The sequence below is a fragment of the Oncorhynchus clarkii genome, chromosome 8 (assembly GCF_045791955.1).
Source record: "Oncorhynchus clarkii lewisi isolate Uvic-CL-2024 chromosome 8, UVic_Ocla_1.0, whole genome shotgun sequence".
Classification (NCBI taxonomy): domain Eukaryota; kingdom Metazoa; phylum Chordata; class Actinopteri; order Salmoniformes; family Salmonidae; genus Oncorhynchus; species Oncorhynchus clarkii.
The window spans coordinates 29,077,329-29,093,580 of NC_092154.1; the positions used below are offsets into that span (position 1 = coordinate 29,077,329).

General features: G+C 40.7%; 1 protein-coding gene across 1 annotated transcript; it reads left to right on the forward strand.

Moving 5' to 3' along the window:
- The first annotated feature begins 466 nt into the window (after positions 1-466).
- On the forward strand, positions 467-15,946 carry LOC139415240 (serpin peptidase inhibitor, clade A (alpha-1 antiproteinase, antitrypsin), member 10a). Its single transcript, XM_071163180.1, has 6 exons — positions 467-609; positions 3,174-3,485; positions 3,763-4,044; positions 4,532-4,805; positions 9,496-9,643; positions 15,651-15,946. Exons 2-6 carry the CDS (start codon positions 3,197-3,199, stop codon positions 15,834-15,836), a joined length of 1,179 nt encoding a protein of 392 aa, XP_071019281.1. The 5' UTR covers positions 467-609; positions 3,174-3,196; the 3' UTR covers positions 15,837-15,946.
- Positions 15,947-16,252: the final 306 nt, after the last annotated feature.

Below are 16,252 nucleotides of genomic sequence, written 5' to 3' on the forward strand. Positions count from 1 at the left end.
CATTTGGCGGCCCATAAAGAGTGACCAATCAGCTTAAATTTAAAAAAAAAAATCATACTGCAAATACATATTGCACCATGCACAATTATGTGTACGTTGTGTCTCCATAAAAGGAGTGTCCATTTTACTACGTCCAATATGAATGGGCTAATTAACACTGGGATTGAAAGTGTTTTCTAAAGTTGATTATTATAATTATAATGTTATTTATAATATTGTTATTACTGTTTTATTAATAGTATCATTCAAAATCATGTTTTATTTGTATTACTGTTGTTACCTTGATAACTATCTAGTAATCATCACTTTTAATGCTGTTAAAAATATTGTCAATAGTATAATATTATTGGTGTTATAAAGGCGATTCACTTTATTCCTGTTTTCATATTGTTAAACTGCTAACATTTCCTCATAAATTTGTACGAATTCCTACTCTTTGTATTCTTCTTTGCATGACTTTTACTTTGAAGGAAAATCGCTGAGTTCATGGCCTTATTCTTGCTCGGTTTTGTTAATTCCTGCCTGCGGAACAGAGGTCTTCACAGGCGTATTTTTTGTTATCTGTGACGTTATCCTGATCAATTTCCAGGCAGGCTTTTTAGTGCAAAAGTAAGTATTATATCGTCCTTTCTATTTTAAAATATGAGTTGCTATTCAGTGTCGCATCATATTCGGTGAAGAAACCCCGCTCGTTACACCCATGCTATTGAAATTGCCTACGCATAATAATATTATTGCCAGGTCTCTTGCCATAACTCAAATTAATGTACATTTTAAAGCTAGATTAGGGTTCCATTTTATTTTATACAACGATATCACGATGTTTTGATGCACTCTTGCGTAATAGCCGCCTATTTGTCTATTCTTGAATGGTTTAAATGGTTGTGGAATGTGCACATAAATAGCACACCAGCTCCCAAGATCAGGGCCATAATCTGTTAAATCCCCCCCAAAATCAATTAAAAAAGGTACTTTAATAAAGGTCAACGAGCCTGATACAACCTACTACCAGCCCATCCTATTTATGTCTCAGTAGCTTGGTTTCCATCAATGATTTGTATATACACTAGATGACTGATAGGGGGCGCTGTGTTGAAGCCACCACGCCTCCATCTTGGCACTCTTTGGAAGCAATAAAAATGCATTTATTAATGTCTTCATTCGTTTTTGCCACATGTATTATATTACAGACACCTTAATGCATACTTTTAAATTATGTTATGTGTTGCTAAACATACAAAACAATATATAAATATATTTTCCTTAAAGTCTATATATTTGAGATGACTAATGGTATATGTCATTTTGTCCTTAAAACATTTAGTTGAAATAATGTAGAATTCCGTTCATTCCTATGGAGGACTTTTCCTACTGGGGAGTGCCAATATGGCTGACTAACTGGTGGCGTCAAAGCCTCAGTAGTCCTTTGTAGCTCAGTTGGTAGAGAATGGCACTTGTAAAGCCAGGGTAAGGGGTTTAATTCCCAGCACCACCCATACATAAAATGTATGCACGCATGACTGCAAGTTGCTTTTGATAAAAGCGTCTGCTAAATGGCATATATTATTATTATTATATTAATGTCCAATACATAGCACAGTATCCATCTGATTGGAGATACAATTTCATACAAATATTCTAAAATCTGCATAGAGAAAATAGACTTGACACAACTGTGGGAAGCATTAGAGTCAACATGGGCCGGCATCCCTGTGGAATGCTTTTGACACCTTGTAGAGTTTATGCGCCAACGAATTGAGGCTGTTCTGAGGGAAAAAGAGTGCAACTCAATATTAGGAAGTTGTTCCTAATTTTTTGTATGGAGGTTGGAATAATACTGTCAAATTGTGAAAATGGATAATGCCCTTTAAGTGTAAGAGACATTTATTTTACGGCCTGCCTGGTGACATCAGCAGGTGGTAAATTTAGTTAATAGACGAATAAGAAAGAGTTCCAAATCTCTCTGCCAATAACAGCTATTTTTCAGATTTCCCTTCCCCACTCAGACCACTCTCAGACATTCCTAGCAAAATTCATAATTGAGAAAATCCTCTTTGCAAAGAAGCAGTTTAAATTTTTTTTTTTTTTACCATTTTAATTTAAAAAAATCACAGTAAGGTACTTAATTGTTACCCAGAAGTGACTGGATATTCTTTAAAAAAGGCTGCATTGGACCTTGTCGGGAAGAGTGAGGTGTGCCCAACTACAGAAGTGGGAGTGTAGGCACGCTCTGGCAGTCTTCCTAACTGCTCCACTTGAGCGAGGTCCAGCCTGCAGTCTTGTGCCAGTCAGTTGATTAGGGAATGCCTTGCAGGTGTGCTGATTTAGTAATCCTGCACAGGTGTGTTGGGTGAGCATAGCTGTGGCGCAGTCTTTGGCTGGCCTGGTGCTGAAGATAGTTTAGCAATGTGGAAGGCTGCACTGAGTGCCACTGTTCACTGTGCTGCAGCCAGTGCCGCTGTCCATAGTGATGCACTGGGAGTCGTTCAGCCACGCCCATGCCCATGTCTTTCACAGTGCCACAGACCTTTGAAGAAAAATGAAGGATTTCAGCACCCAAAGAAAATAATGCAGTTAAACAGGACAGACTTAGGTACAAGGTACGCATTAAAAAAATTTCAACGGATACGCATGTCAACTCCATTGAGATTTATGAAGTGGAGATTACTCAGCTACTCTGGACACTGACAGTTTTTTTAGATTAGTGACCTTATTTTGTGGAATATTTTTTTAAATTAACAGAACACTTTAGGGCTGTAATGAATTTCGGACGACAGAATGATGCACAACTAGGATCCCATACTATATACAGGATCCTAGTTGCGGTCCCGAAGCTACTGTAGCACTGTCTGCATTGCCCATCAAATGTATCATTTGTAATATGTAGGTACTTTACTGTCCTAATAACATATTGTAATTTTAATAGCCTATTACATATCATACATAACTACATAAATATTAAAAAGATAGTGTACCCCAAAATCAAAAATGTTCAGATATTTCACAGCTCAATTTTAGACCATTTGTTTTATATGAAAATGTCAGGCAACCTTTGATTTTGGAGTGTACTATACCTTTAACGCTAGACTAATTAAATGTTTATGTGTTAGTGTTGAACTTAACTTGCTGAGGACACTTTGCTTAAAACATGTATATTTTGTTTCCATTGCGAGCTGAGAAAAGCGGAGGAAGAACCATGACGTCCAGACTCCTCCCCCTCCTGGCGTGCATCCCACTCCTCGCCATGCCACTTTTGGCACAGGAGCCCAGCGCTGGGGAAATCCAGGACCTGAGCACCAGAAATGCTGACTTTGCCGCCCGGCTGTACCGTGCCATTGCTAGCACCACTGATGACAACGTCCTTCTCTCCCCATTCACCGTATCTCTGGGTTTAGCTGCATTGATGAGTGGCGCCAACGGCTCTACACGCGAGCAACTCCTTCAGGGCCTGAGTCTGAATGCTCTCGACCACCTAAGGATCCCAGGTATTTAGCCCTAGAGAATAGAGATGCAGACCAGTAAGTGGGAGGGTGGTGGTGGGTTCAAATCCCAGGCTAGAGGAGGAAACAAACCAGTAACCGAAGAGTTCCTGGTATCAGATTATTTTGCCGTTGTGCCCTTGAGCAAGGCACTTCACCTCAAAAAAGTTACATTGCTCTGCGGCTGACCCTGTATTGTTTCCATAATTGTTCTGTTTGTTTGTGTTTGTCTGAGTTATTTAAAAAAATACAAATGTACATTTTCAATTGTTTTCTATGCCAGAACTGTTCCAGAGTGTCCGGGATAGCATGGCCCAGAGTGGGTTTGTGAACCAGGGTATCGGCATCCTTCCCCGCCAGCAGTTCAAAGTGGACTCGACCTACCGAGACGTTGTGCAGACCAAGTATGGAGGAAATGTCCAGGGGCTGGACTATAGCGACGGGGCTGCCAAGGACACCATCAACCAGTTTTTCTACACCTACACCAGGGAGCAGGTGAAGGATGTGGTCAGCGCCATCGACCCCCAGACCCAGATGATGCTAATCACTGCCATTTTCTTTCAAGGTGAGGAGTAGGCACAGGGGTTCAGTAGAACATGGTGCTTGCAACTCCAGGGTAATGGGTTCGATTACCTGGAATACCCATACGCAAAAAAGTTGTTTTGGATAAAAGCGTCTGCTAAATGGCAAATGTTATTATTGTTGTTATTATTATATTATACAGTATTTTACACCTGTATTTTATGACCTTTTGTCAACATAACCATGCCCCCAGGCTGAAGCGCAAACGGCTGAAGTGTCTGGGAATGAGATTATTGTAAGCACAGTCTGTTTATAAACATATCTTTCCAGGTGACATTTACTGCCGTTGTTGCATATAACAAGGCACCTCACATCTACAAATGCTCTATTAGCACTGCTTTTTGTGGGTGATGCTGTGCTGCTCCCAGCCTTGTTCGTGTGTAAGTGGGGTTGGGTATTGTGACATCAACACGTATATCAGTTGTGACAGCAACATGCTGTTTGATTCCCTTTTCTGTTTCTCTCACCAGGCCAGTTTGCCCTCACCTTCAATACCAGCTTCACCCAGGACGAGCGCTTCTACGTGAACAAGTACAAAATTGCCATGGTCCCCATGATGTTCCGCTCCGACAAGTACCACCTGGCGTACGACCGCTCTCTCAAGCTGGGTGTCCTGAAGCTGCCCATGACGGGCGGCGCCGCCATGCTGGTGCTTCTGCCCGACGAGGACGTGGACTACACCTCCATCGACGAGGAGATCACGGGAGAACGCTTCCAAGGCTGGCTCAAACAACTCAAGAGGACGTAGGTTGGATTGGACTACAACAATGGAATGGGTTGCTTATATGAGGTTCATGGGTCGTTCAACCTAACAATGCATCAGATTGTGCTGACATCGTTTCTGTAGTTAAAAATAAGATTAGCATTCCTGAAACATTATTTTGTTGAAATTTAATTTGCTCTGAGAAATTAAGCCAATTGATTGCACCCAATTTTGCCATTTTCATTTCTAGGATTCAAATCATTTTCAATTAACCTAACTTCCAATTTGGACCAACATTCTTCCTAACTTAGGTAGAGTTCTATTTTCGTCTGGTGTTAAGTCAGTGCAATTTTCAAAGGCACGCTAGTTTGTGATTTTGACCTGATAAAGCCAGCGCTCTTCAATTTTCAAACCCTAGTGCCAGGAATCGTAATTTACCTGTCTTATACGAGCACGCTGATGTGGGATTTCTGAGGTGTATCCTTAAAAACGTGCTCCAAAGTACCAATTTCAGTATGCGCTGGTGGGGATGTTTAAGACCAACCGAAAGCAGGTCTTAGCGGCAACGTGGTTAGTTTTGCCATGGATTTTGACTACAGAAGCTCCGCCTATCCAGCTGTGATACACAGTGCCCATATGCACATGGAACTAGAAAGATGTGCGTAAACCTCGTATTTAGAAACAGAAAACACAAACAATGTTTTTTGTTGTTATGCCCAATGCATTCACCAAGTAGTCAAGACTATCAATATGTGAGACCGCTTTAAAATTCATCTTAATCACCAAAGCTTTAATAAGATATATAGATTGTCAGCAGCAAAACAGTGATTAGACATCCTCCTTTCTATCTATGCAGGGTATTTAGCCAGGTCCTGTTATTATTTTGGATGTGCGTAAAAACCCCTCCATGTAGGCTATACAGTGCATTCGGAAAGTATTTAGACTTTTTCCACATTTTGTTGCGTTACAGCCTTATTCTAAAATGGATGAAATTGTTTTTTTGTCCTCAATCTACACATAATACCCCATAATGATGAAGCAAAACAGATTATAAAACCCCCCTGAAATATCACATTTACATAAGTATTCAGACCCTTTACTCAGTACTTTGTTGAAGCACCTTTGGCAGAGATTACAGCCTCGAGTCTACTTCGTTATGAAGCTTGGCACACTGGTATTTGGGGAGTTTCTCCAATTCTTCACGGCAGATCCTAAAGCTCTGTCAGGTTGGATGGGGAGCGTCGTTGCACAGCTATTTTCAGGTCTCTCCAGAGATGTTCAATCGGGTTCAAATCCGGGCACTGGCTGGGCCAGTCAAGGACATTCAGAGACTTGTTCCGAAGCCACTTCTACGTTATCTTGGCTGTGTGCTTAGGGTCATTGTCCTGTTGGAAGGTGAACCTTCGCCCCAGTCAGAGGTCCTGAGCGCTCTAGAGCAGGTTTTCATCAAGGATCTCTCTGTACATTGCACTGTTCATCTTTCCCTTGATTCTGACTAGTCTCCCAGTCCCTGCCGCTGAAAAACATCCCCACAGCATGATGCTGCCACCACAATGCTTCACCATAGGCATGGTGCCAGGTTTCCTACAGAAGTAATGCTTGGCATTCAGGCCATAGAGTTTAATATTGGTTTCATCAGACCAGAGAATCTTGTATCTCATGGTCTTAAAGTCCTTTAGGTGCCTTTTGACAAACTCCAAGTGGGCTGTCATGTGTCTTTTACTGAGGAGTGGCTTCCGTCTGGCCACTCTACCATAAAGGCCTGATTGGTGGAGTGCAGCAGAGATGGTTGTCCTTCTGGAAGGTTCTATCATTCCCACAGAGGAACTCTGGACGTCTGTCAGAGTGACCATCGGGTTCTTGCTCACCTCCATGACCAAGGCCCTTCTCCCCACCGATTACGCAGTTAGGCCGGGTCGGCTAGCTCAAACTTATTTTATTTAAGAATGATGGAGGCCACTGTGTTCTTGGGGACTTTCAATGCTGCAGACATTTTTTGGTACCCTTCCCCAGATCTGTGCCTCAACGCAATCCTGTCTCAGAGCTCTACTGAGAATTCCTTCCATCTCGTGGCTTGGTTTTTGCTCTGACATGCACTGTCAACTGTGGGACCCTATATACAGTGGGGAGAACAAGTATTTGATACACTGCCGATTTTGCAGGTTTTCCTACTTACAAAGCATGTAGAGGTCTGTAATTTTTATCATAGGTACACTTCAACTGTGAGAGATGGAATCTAAAACATAAATCCAGAAAATCACATTGTATGATTTTTAAGTAATTAATTTGCATTTTATTGCATGACATAAGTATTTGATCACCTACCAACCAGTAAGAATTCCGGCTCTCACAGACCTGTTCGTTTTTCTTTAAGAAGCCCTCCTGTTCTCCACTCATTACCTGTATTAACTGCACCTGTTTGAACTCGTTACCTGTATAAAAGACACCTGTGCACACACTCAATCAAACAGACTTCAACCTCTCCACAATGGCCAAGACCAGAGAGCTGTGTAAGGACATCAGGGATAAAATTGTAGACCTGCACAAGGCTGGGATGGGATACAGGACAATAGGCAAGCAGCTTGGTGAGAAGGCAACAACTGTTGGCGCAATTATTAGAAAATGGAAGAAGTTCAAGATGATGGTCAATCACCCTCGGTCTGGTGCTCCATGCAAGATCTCACCTTGTGGGGCATCAATGATCATGAGGAAGGTGAGGGATCAGCCCAGAACTACACGGCAGGACCTGGTCAATGACCTGAAGAGACATGGGACCACAGTCTCAAAGAAAACCATTAGTAACACACTACGCCATCATGGATTAAAATCCTACAGCGTACGCAAGGTCCCCCTGCTCAAGCCAGTCTGAAGTTTGCCAATGACCATCTGGATGATCCAGAGGAGGAATGGGAGAAGGTCATGTGGTCTGATGAGACAAAAATAGAGCTTTTTGGTCTAAACCCGCCGTGTTTGGAGGAAGCAGAAGGATGAGTACAATGCCAAGAACACCATCCCAACCGTGAAGCATGGAGGTGGAAACATCATTCTTTGGGGATGCTTTTCTGCAAAGGGGACAGGACAACTGCACCATATTGAGGGGAGGATGGATGGGGCCATGTATCGCGAGATCTTGGCCAACAACCTCCTTCCCTCAGTAAGAGCATTGAAGATGGGTCGTGGCTGGGTCTTCCAGCATGACAATGACCAGAAACACATAGCCAGGGCAACTAAGGAGTGGCTCCGTAAGAAGCATCTCAAGGTCCTGGAGTGGCCGAGCCAGTCTCCAGACCTGAACCCAATCGAAAATCTTTGGAGGGAGCTGAAAGTCCGTATTGCCCAGCGACAGCCCCGAAACCTGAAGGATCTGGAGAAGGTCTGTATGGAGGAGTGGGCCAAAACCCCTGCTGCAGTGTGTACAAACCTGGTCAAGAACTACAGGAAACGTATGATAAAATGCAAATGAATTACTTAAAAATCATACAATGTGATTTTCTGGATTGTTGTTTTAGATTCCGTCTCTCACAGTTGAAGTGTACCTATGATAAAAATGACAGACCTCTACATGCTTTGTAAGTAGGAAAACCTGCAAAATCAGCAGTGTATCAAATACTTGTTCTCCCCACTGTGGACAGGTATGTGCCTTTACAAATCAATGTCCAATCAATTGAATTTACCACAGGTGGACTCCAATCAAGTTGTAGAAACATCTCAAGGGTGATCAATGGAAACAGGATGCACCTGAGCTCAATTTCGAGTCTCATAGCAAAGGGTCTGAATTATTATGTAAATAAGGTATTTCTGTTTTTGTTTTTTTATACATTTGCAAACATTTCAAAAAACCTATTTTCGCCTTGTCATTATGGGATATTGTGTGTAGATTAGACATTTTTATTTAATCAATTTTAGAATAAGGCTGTAACGTAACAAAATGTGGAAAAAAACAAGCCGTAGTAGGCCACCCTTACCCTACGATAACGAAAGTGGTTCAACACTAAAGCACCTGGTGTCTTTCTTATCCTGGCGATGCATTAGCTAAGTGGCCTATACATAAAATGTTTCTAAATGGTCTACTCATGCATACTCCATTTGGCTTGTATCCGTCACCATTTCCAGAGTGCCTCTTGTCCGGTTACCAGAGGAGTGCTCCTTCAAGCATAGGCTATTCAGATTATTTCAGTCCTATAACGCCTTATCAACGGTAGGCCTAGGCTATATTTTGCTTATTGAGAACGTGTATCACATATACAATACAATTTACGGGAGCTTATAGTATTTTTTATTTGAGAAGTGCAATGCGTAAAGGCCTATACTCGTTGAAGCCAAATGGGTTTTGTTACTGTAGTTTATGCTATTTAGTAAACTGTAGTATGAATCAACAATGGACTAGGATGAGAATATTCTGTGCCACCAGCCGAATTGGAGTTGATGAAAAAGTTAGGCATAAATATCATACCCCAACAAAAATGCTAACCTCCCGTTATTGGTAATGGTGCGAGGTTAGCATGTTTTGGGGGCATGAAAATACCCTCAAATAAAAGGTGTCAGTCGCCTCCATATGAAACATTTGATCTCAAATCCAAAATGCTGGAGAATAGAGCCAATGGTGATAGAGCAAATGCTGGAGTATATATTATAATAATTTACTCATTTTCTTTTTTAGCTTCAAACACTCAACCATTGGCCATACGACCCATTCCTAATGATTATGATGTCACTTCCTGTGCTTTGCAGAAAGCTGGAGGTGCAGCTGCCTAGATTTATACTGGAGCAGTCATACTCCCTGCAGAAGGTCCTGCCAGGCCTCGGGATCAGCGAGGTCTTCCAGGACAGCGCTGACTTCTCTGGCATCGGTGGGGAAACGGGCCTGAGGCTCTCTGAGGTCAGTGTGTGTGTGTGAGAGCTGGTGTTTCTCCATTAGTGTGTGTGTGTATCTGTCATTGAGTGTGCATATCTGTGTGTTGTTCATCAGTGTGTATGTGTTTCTCCCTCATGTACGTGTCTGTGAGTGTGTCTCCATAAGTGCGTCCACCACTGTGTTTGTATGTCACTTGACATACACTTGCTCAAGTGTTAGACTGAGATAATGGAGGAGTGATAGATACCCACTGTGGGGTGGGTGGGGGACTAAAAATAATTTTAGATGCATCCCACTTCCTGCGGTGTTTTGAATGTCCACCTGTGGTTACTTTACACTGCTTGGGTAATTGTCTCTGTGAAAGGGAAGACAGGAATAGGCATCTTGCTGAAGGTCTGCATTTCGTGGTATCCTTATTGTCTAAGCAAGGTCTCTTGGTAACTTGTGACCACTGAGAACAACTTTTTGCTAACAGAAAATTAAAATCTTCATAATATTCCCAAAGCAATTTGTCTCATCAGAGCCCCAAGTGAATACAAGTGAGTTGCTACAAAATCATCATAAAGTGATTAAAATAAAAATATATTATGTGATAATGTATATCAGTGCTTTCCCAAAGTTAAATTGGCAAACCGATTTCTTTGGTAACATTATTCTCAGAATGTCATGCAGTCATTCACAGTAAAGACAAAGCCTTCCAGAGTAAGACAGGTCAAGATTAGTACATTTAAAAAGGTTAGTACATAAAAATAAAAAAACGTTTAAAAAGGTTAGTACGTTTAAAAAGGTTAGTGCATTCACATCCGGTAAGCGTGTGAACATCCGGTATGACACGAGGGAGAGCTCGGTTTGTTGCATTGAACATTTTGAAAGTCTAAAAAAAATGTGGTTACTAGCTACCCTTTTGAATTTGAATCTTGTGATGCGGTTAGCCGTAGTTAAAGTATTTACTCCTCTAGACTTTTTCCACATTTAGTTGTGATACAAAGTGGGGTTAAAATGGATTTAATTGTATTTTTTGTCAACAATCTACACAAAATAGTCTATAGTCAAAGTGAAAGTAAAAATGTCATTGATTTTACAAACTATAGAAACACCTTTGGCAGCAATTATCTTCTTTTTGAGGGAGTCTCACCTGGATTGTGCAATATTTGCCCATTATTATTTTTACAATCCTTCAAGTTCTATCAAGTTGGTTGTTGATCATCGCTAGACAGCCATTTAAATCTTGCCATAGATGTTCAAATAGATTTAAGTAAAAACTTTGAGGCCACTGAAGAACATTCAATGTCGTCTTGGTAAGCAACTCTAGTGTAGATTTGGCTGTGTGTTTTAGGGTTATTGTCCTACTGAAAGGTGAATTAGTCTCTGTGTCTGTTGGAAATCTGACTAAACCAGGTTTTCCTCTAGGAATTTGCCTGTGCTTAGCTACATTCCGTTTCTTGTCATCCTGAAAAACTCCCCAGTTCTTGCTGATGGCAAGCATACCCATAACATGATGCAGCCACCACCATGCTTTAAATTATGGAGAGTGGTACACAGTGATGTGTTGTTCTGGATTTGCCCCAAATATAACACTTTGTATTTAGGACAAAAAGTAAATACCTTTGCCACATTTTTTACAGTATTACTTTAGTGCTCTGTTGCCAACAGGATGTGTCTTTTGTGATATTTAAGTTTGTCATTAAGGTTAGTGTTTTGTAGTAACTATAATATTGTTGTTCCATCCTCAGTTGTCTCCTATCACAGCCATTAACTATTTAAAAATCACCATTGGCCTCATGGTGAAATCCCTGAGTGGTTGTCTTTTTCTCCGGCCACTCAGTTCGGAAGGAGGTCTGTATCTTTGTAGTGACTGTTGAATATCCACTTGTATTGATCATATCTTCACTAATGCTGAATAACTTTTCTCCAAAGCAATATCAGTTTCCATTCCCGGCTGTAGTGACCATAAAATGGTGGATTTAACAAGGAAATCCAAAGTGCCAAATGTTGGACCTAAAGTCATTTATAAGAGATAATACAAAATGTTTCCTCAGGATTTGTTTGTGGAAGACAAAGTATGTTGGTTTGATGTGTGTGAGGAATTGAATCCAGATGCAGCACTGCAAGTATTTGTAAAAGTATTAATGCCAATTGTTTATAAGCATGCACCTGTTAAGTAACTAACTTTGAGAAATGTTATAGCCCCCTGGATTGATGATGAATTGCAAAATTGTATGGTTCAAAGAAATGATGCAAAAGAGGTGGCAAACACGTCGGGCTGCTCAGCTGATTGGTTGACATACTGTAAATTGAGAAATGTGTCTAAACTTAACAAAAAGAAGAATACATTATATTACCAAACACAGATAAATGACATAAAACACAATGGAAAAAAACGTTGATATACCTTAAATAATATCATGGGTGGAAAACCCAATTCATTTTCATTGCTCATTGAAGTTGATGGTTCATTTATAACAAAACCTTTCAATATTGCCAGTAATTTCAATTACTATTTCACTAGTGAAACTCAGTAGTGAAATGACATCATTGAACCATCATACAGTATTTTTGTACAAAATATCTAATAATGAAAGAGAAAGATTGCTGTTTTGAATTTGGTCAAGTTAGTGTGGGAGAGGTGGAAAAACTATTGTTATCAATAATGATAAGCCACCAGGTATAGACAACCTTGATGGGAAACTATTGTTATCAATAATGATAAGCCACCAGGTATAGACAACCTTGATGGGAAACTATTGTTATCAATAATGATAAGTCACCAGGTATAGACAACCTTGATGGGAAACTATTGTTATCAATAATGATAAGCCACCAGGTATAGACAACCTTGATGGGAAACTATTGTTATCAATAATGATAAGCCACCAGGTATAGACAACCTTGATGGGAAACTATTGTTATCAATAATGATAAGCCACCAGGTATAGACAACCTTGCAGTGAAACTATTGATGGGAAACCTTGATGGGAAACTATTGTTATCAATGGGGTGGCAGGGTAGCCTAGTGGTTAGAGCGTTGGACTAGTAACCGGAAGGTTAGGCCGTCATTGAAAATAAGAATTTGTTCTTAACTGACTTGCCTCGTTAAATAAATATACAAAAAAATAATAAGCCACCAGGTATAGACAACCTTGATGGGGAAACTATTGTTATCAATAATGATAAGCCACCAGGTATAGACAACCTTGATGGAAAACTATTGAGAATGGTAGCAGACTGTATTTTCTATATCTTTAACCAAAGCATAAAGGTGTGTGTTGTGGGGACCAGAAGACCCCACAAGTATAGTAAACCAAATTCAAATTGACCAACGGGACATTTTTGTTAGTCCCCACAAGGTCAAATGCTATTTCTAGGAGGTTAAGGTTCAAATTACTGTTAGGTTTAGAATTAGGTTTAGCTAGGGTTAGGAGATACAGTTAGGTATAGGATTAGGTTTTGGGGTTAAGGTTAGGGTAAGGGAAAATAGGATTTTGAATGGGACTGAATTGTGTGTCCCCACAAGGTTAGTTAGACAAGACTGTGTATGTGTCCACAGGTGTGGAAGGAAGCTAAAGTAATTCCACTGCCTAAAAAATAGTAAAGCACCCTTTGCTGGCTCTAACAGCCCCCCAATCAGTTTTTTGTCTGTTCTTAGTAAAATGATGGCAAGGATTGTGTTTTGCCAAATACAATGCTATTTTTACATCAACACATAGCCTTCAATTCATTACAGTTTCATCTCTTATCGAAAAGAAACCAATGAATACATTTACCCAATAAATGTATGTAAAATGCATTTTCCCCGACCCTGACTTTGAATACCAGTGCTCGAAGACCTAAACCAACTGGAGTTGTACTTAAAGGGTGGGACCATTGAGCAAGTTGAGGAAGCTAAACTCCTAGGTATAACATTGGATGGTCAATTATCATGGTCAAGTCATACTGACAAAGTAGTTGTGAAGATTGGGAGGGGTATGTCTGTTATAAAAAGATGTTATGCATTTTTTTACACAAACCAACTGTAGTAGTTGTTCTGGTCTTGTCCCATCTTGATTACTGTCCTGTAATATGGTCAAGTGCAGCGAAGAAAGACCTAGCAAAGCTGCAGCTGACTTAAATCAGAGTAGCACACCTTGCCCTTAACTGCAACATACAGAACTAACATCAACAGTATGCATGTCAGTCTTTCCTGGTTGAGGGTTAAACAATAGATTAACTGCTTCTCTTCTAGGAATGAGAAATATTACTGTGACAAATTCCAGATTGTCTGCATAATCAAATACAATTCAGCTCAAACATCCATACAAACCCCACAAGACATGCCACCGGGGGTCTCTTCCCAAGTCCAAAACTAATTCACTGCAACTTACAGAGCCATAATTGCATGGACAATCTCCAATTACTCAAGCAAACAGTAAAATGAAAAAACAACTCATGGAACGGCGGGGACTATAAGGGGACACACACAAAAACACATTTTGTTTTGCATTGTTTGTACATTTGGAATGTATTAACATTCCTTATTTTGTTATGTTACAACCTTATTCTAAAATTGATTTACATTGTTTTATTCCTGATCAATTTACAAGCAATACCTCATAATGACAAAGCAAAATAAGGGTTTTAGAAATTTTTGCAAATTTATAAATAAAATAAAAAACATTTACATAAGTATTCAGACCCTTTACTCAGTACTTTGTTGAAGCACCTTTGGCAGCGATTACAGCCTCGAGTCTTCTTGGGTATAACGCTACAAGCTTTGCACATTTGTATTTGGGGAGTTTCTCTCATTCTTCTCTGCAGATCCTCTCAAGCTCTGTCATGTTGGATGGGGAGCGTTGCTGCACAGCTATTTTCAGCTCTCTCCAGAGATGTTTGATCGGGTTCAAGTCCGGGCTCTGGCTGGGCCTCAAGGACATTCAAACCTGTCCCGAAGCCACTCCTGCGTTGTCTTGGCTGTGTGTTTAGGGTCATTGTCCTGTTAGAAGGTGAACTTTCGCCCCAGTCTGAGGTCCTGAACACGCTGGAGCAGGTATTCAAGGATCTCTCTGTACTTTGCTCCGTTCATCTTTCCCTTGATCCTGACTAGTCTCCCAGTCCCTACCGCCGAAGAACATCCCCACAGCATGATGCTTTCACCACCATGCTTCACCATAGGTATGGTACTTGGTTTCCTCCAGATGTGATGCTTGGCATTCAGGCCAAAGACTTCAATCTGGGTTTCATCAGACCAGAGAATATTGTTCATGGTCTGAGAGTCTTTAGGTGCCTTTTGGCAAACTCCAAGAGGGCTGTCATGCGCCTTTTACTGAGGAGTGCCTTCCGACCTCATGGCTTGGTTTTTTGCTCTGACATGCACTGTCAACTGTGGGACCTTATATAGACAGGTGTGTGCTTTTGAAATCATGTCCAATCAATTGAATGTACCACAGGTGGACTCTAATCAAGTTGTATGAACATCATCGATGATCAATGGAAACAGGATGCACCTGAGCTCAATTTTGAGTCTCATAGCAGGGTCTGAATACTTACCAAAATTTCTAAAAACCTGTTTTCGCTTTGTCATTATGGAGTATTGTGTGTAGATTGACGAAAAAAATAAAAAATGTCAATTTTAAATTAAGGCTGTAACGTAACAAAATGTGGAAAAAGTCAAGGGGTCCGAATACTTTCCAAATGCACTGTATATTGTTGTATTTTACATTTGTGTGACTTTCCTTGTCTATCAGTGTTTTGTTACTTGTCATGTTGTGTTTTTTGTGGACCCAAAAGCTAATGGGGGACCTAAATAAACAAGGAAGCTGCATTTTCTAAAGGCCATCATTAGGCTTCCATCAGCCAGTTGTCTATTAGCGCTATCATGCCAACTCCTTGCCACTCTTTGTCAATGTCATGACAATGGCAATTGGCTTGACCAGGATACTGGACAGCAATGGAGTAGGCAAGAGCACAAACAGATCTGGGGCCAGTTGGCAGCATTATTCACTTTCCTGACATCTTAACCATACAATCCTTTCTTAGCTTTATTCTGTGGTTTCAGGTTGTGCACAAGGCGGCCATCACCGTGGACGAGACCAGCAGCACCGGGAATGTTCATGGCCCGAACATCTTCACTAGTCTACCTCCTCGGCTCACCGTCAACCGGCCTTTCCTCTTCCTCATTTACCACCAGGCCACCAGCAGCATTCTGTTCATGGGCAGGGTGATCGACCCCACCAAGAAGTAACTGCAACCATAACCATTGTCATATAGGTGTTTGTGGTTGAGTAATAACACTGTAACTAATGGTCTTGTCTGCCTGTATTGTCCTCTAATAAACACTCAAGTTGCAGGGCACCATAGGAGTCTGTGTAGATAGTATTAATGCATCCATTTGGTGAACTATAGGTCATATTCAGATATAGTGACACTTAAGGTCAGATTGCAATTGGACAAAATGTCTAGTTTTCAGTATTTGCATACCAATATGCTGAGCAGTTATGTAATTGCCTTCATCTTAAGTACTACTCTCCTTCTGTTTTGCTTCCTCCCTTTACGAGGCTTAATTTGTCATTTTAAAGGCGCTGGACATGTTTTGCCTGCTGTACTCTAAAATTATAACATTTGCACTATGTAACCTAAAGGGACCAATTGTGTTTAAAA

What these genes read in the sequence shown, in the direction of transcription:
- LOC139415240 (XM_071163180.1), top strand. Translation starts at nt 3,197, where the DNA reads ATGACGTCCAGACTCCTCCCCCTCCTGGCGTGCATCCCACTCCTCGCC. An exon ending in CGACCACCTAAGGATCCCAG is followed by an intron (nt 3,486 to 3,762) that starts GTATTTAGCCCT and finishes TTTCTATGCCAG; the next exon opens with AACTGTTCCAGAGTGTCCGG. An exon ending in CTCAAACAACTCAAGAGGAC is followed by an intron (nt 4,806 to 9,495) that starts GTAGGTTGGATT and finishes TGTGCTTTGCAG; the next exon opens with AAAGCTGGAGGTGCAGCTGC.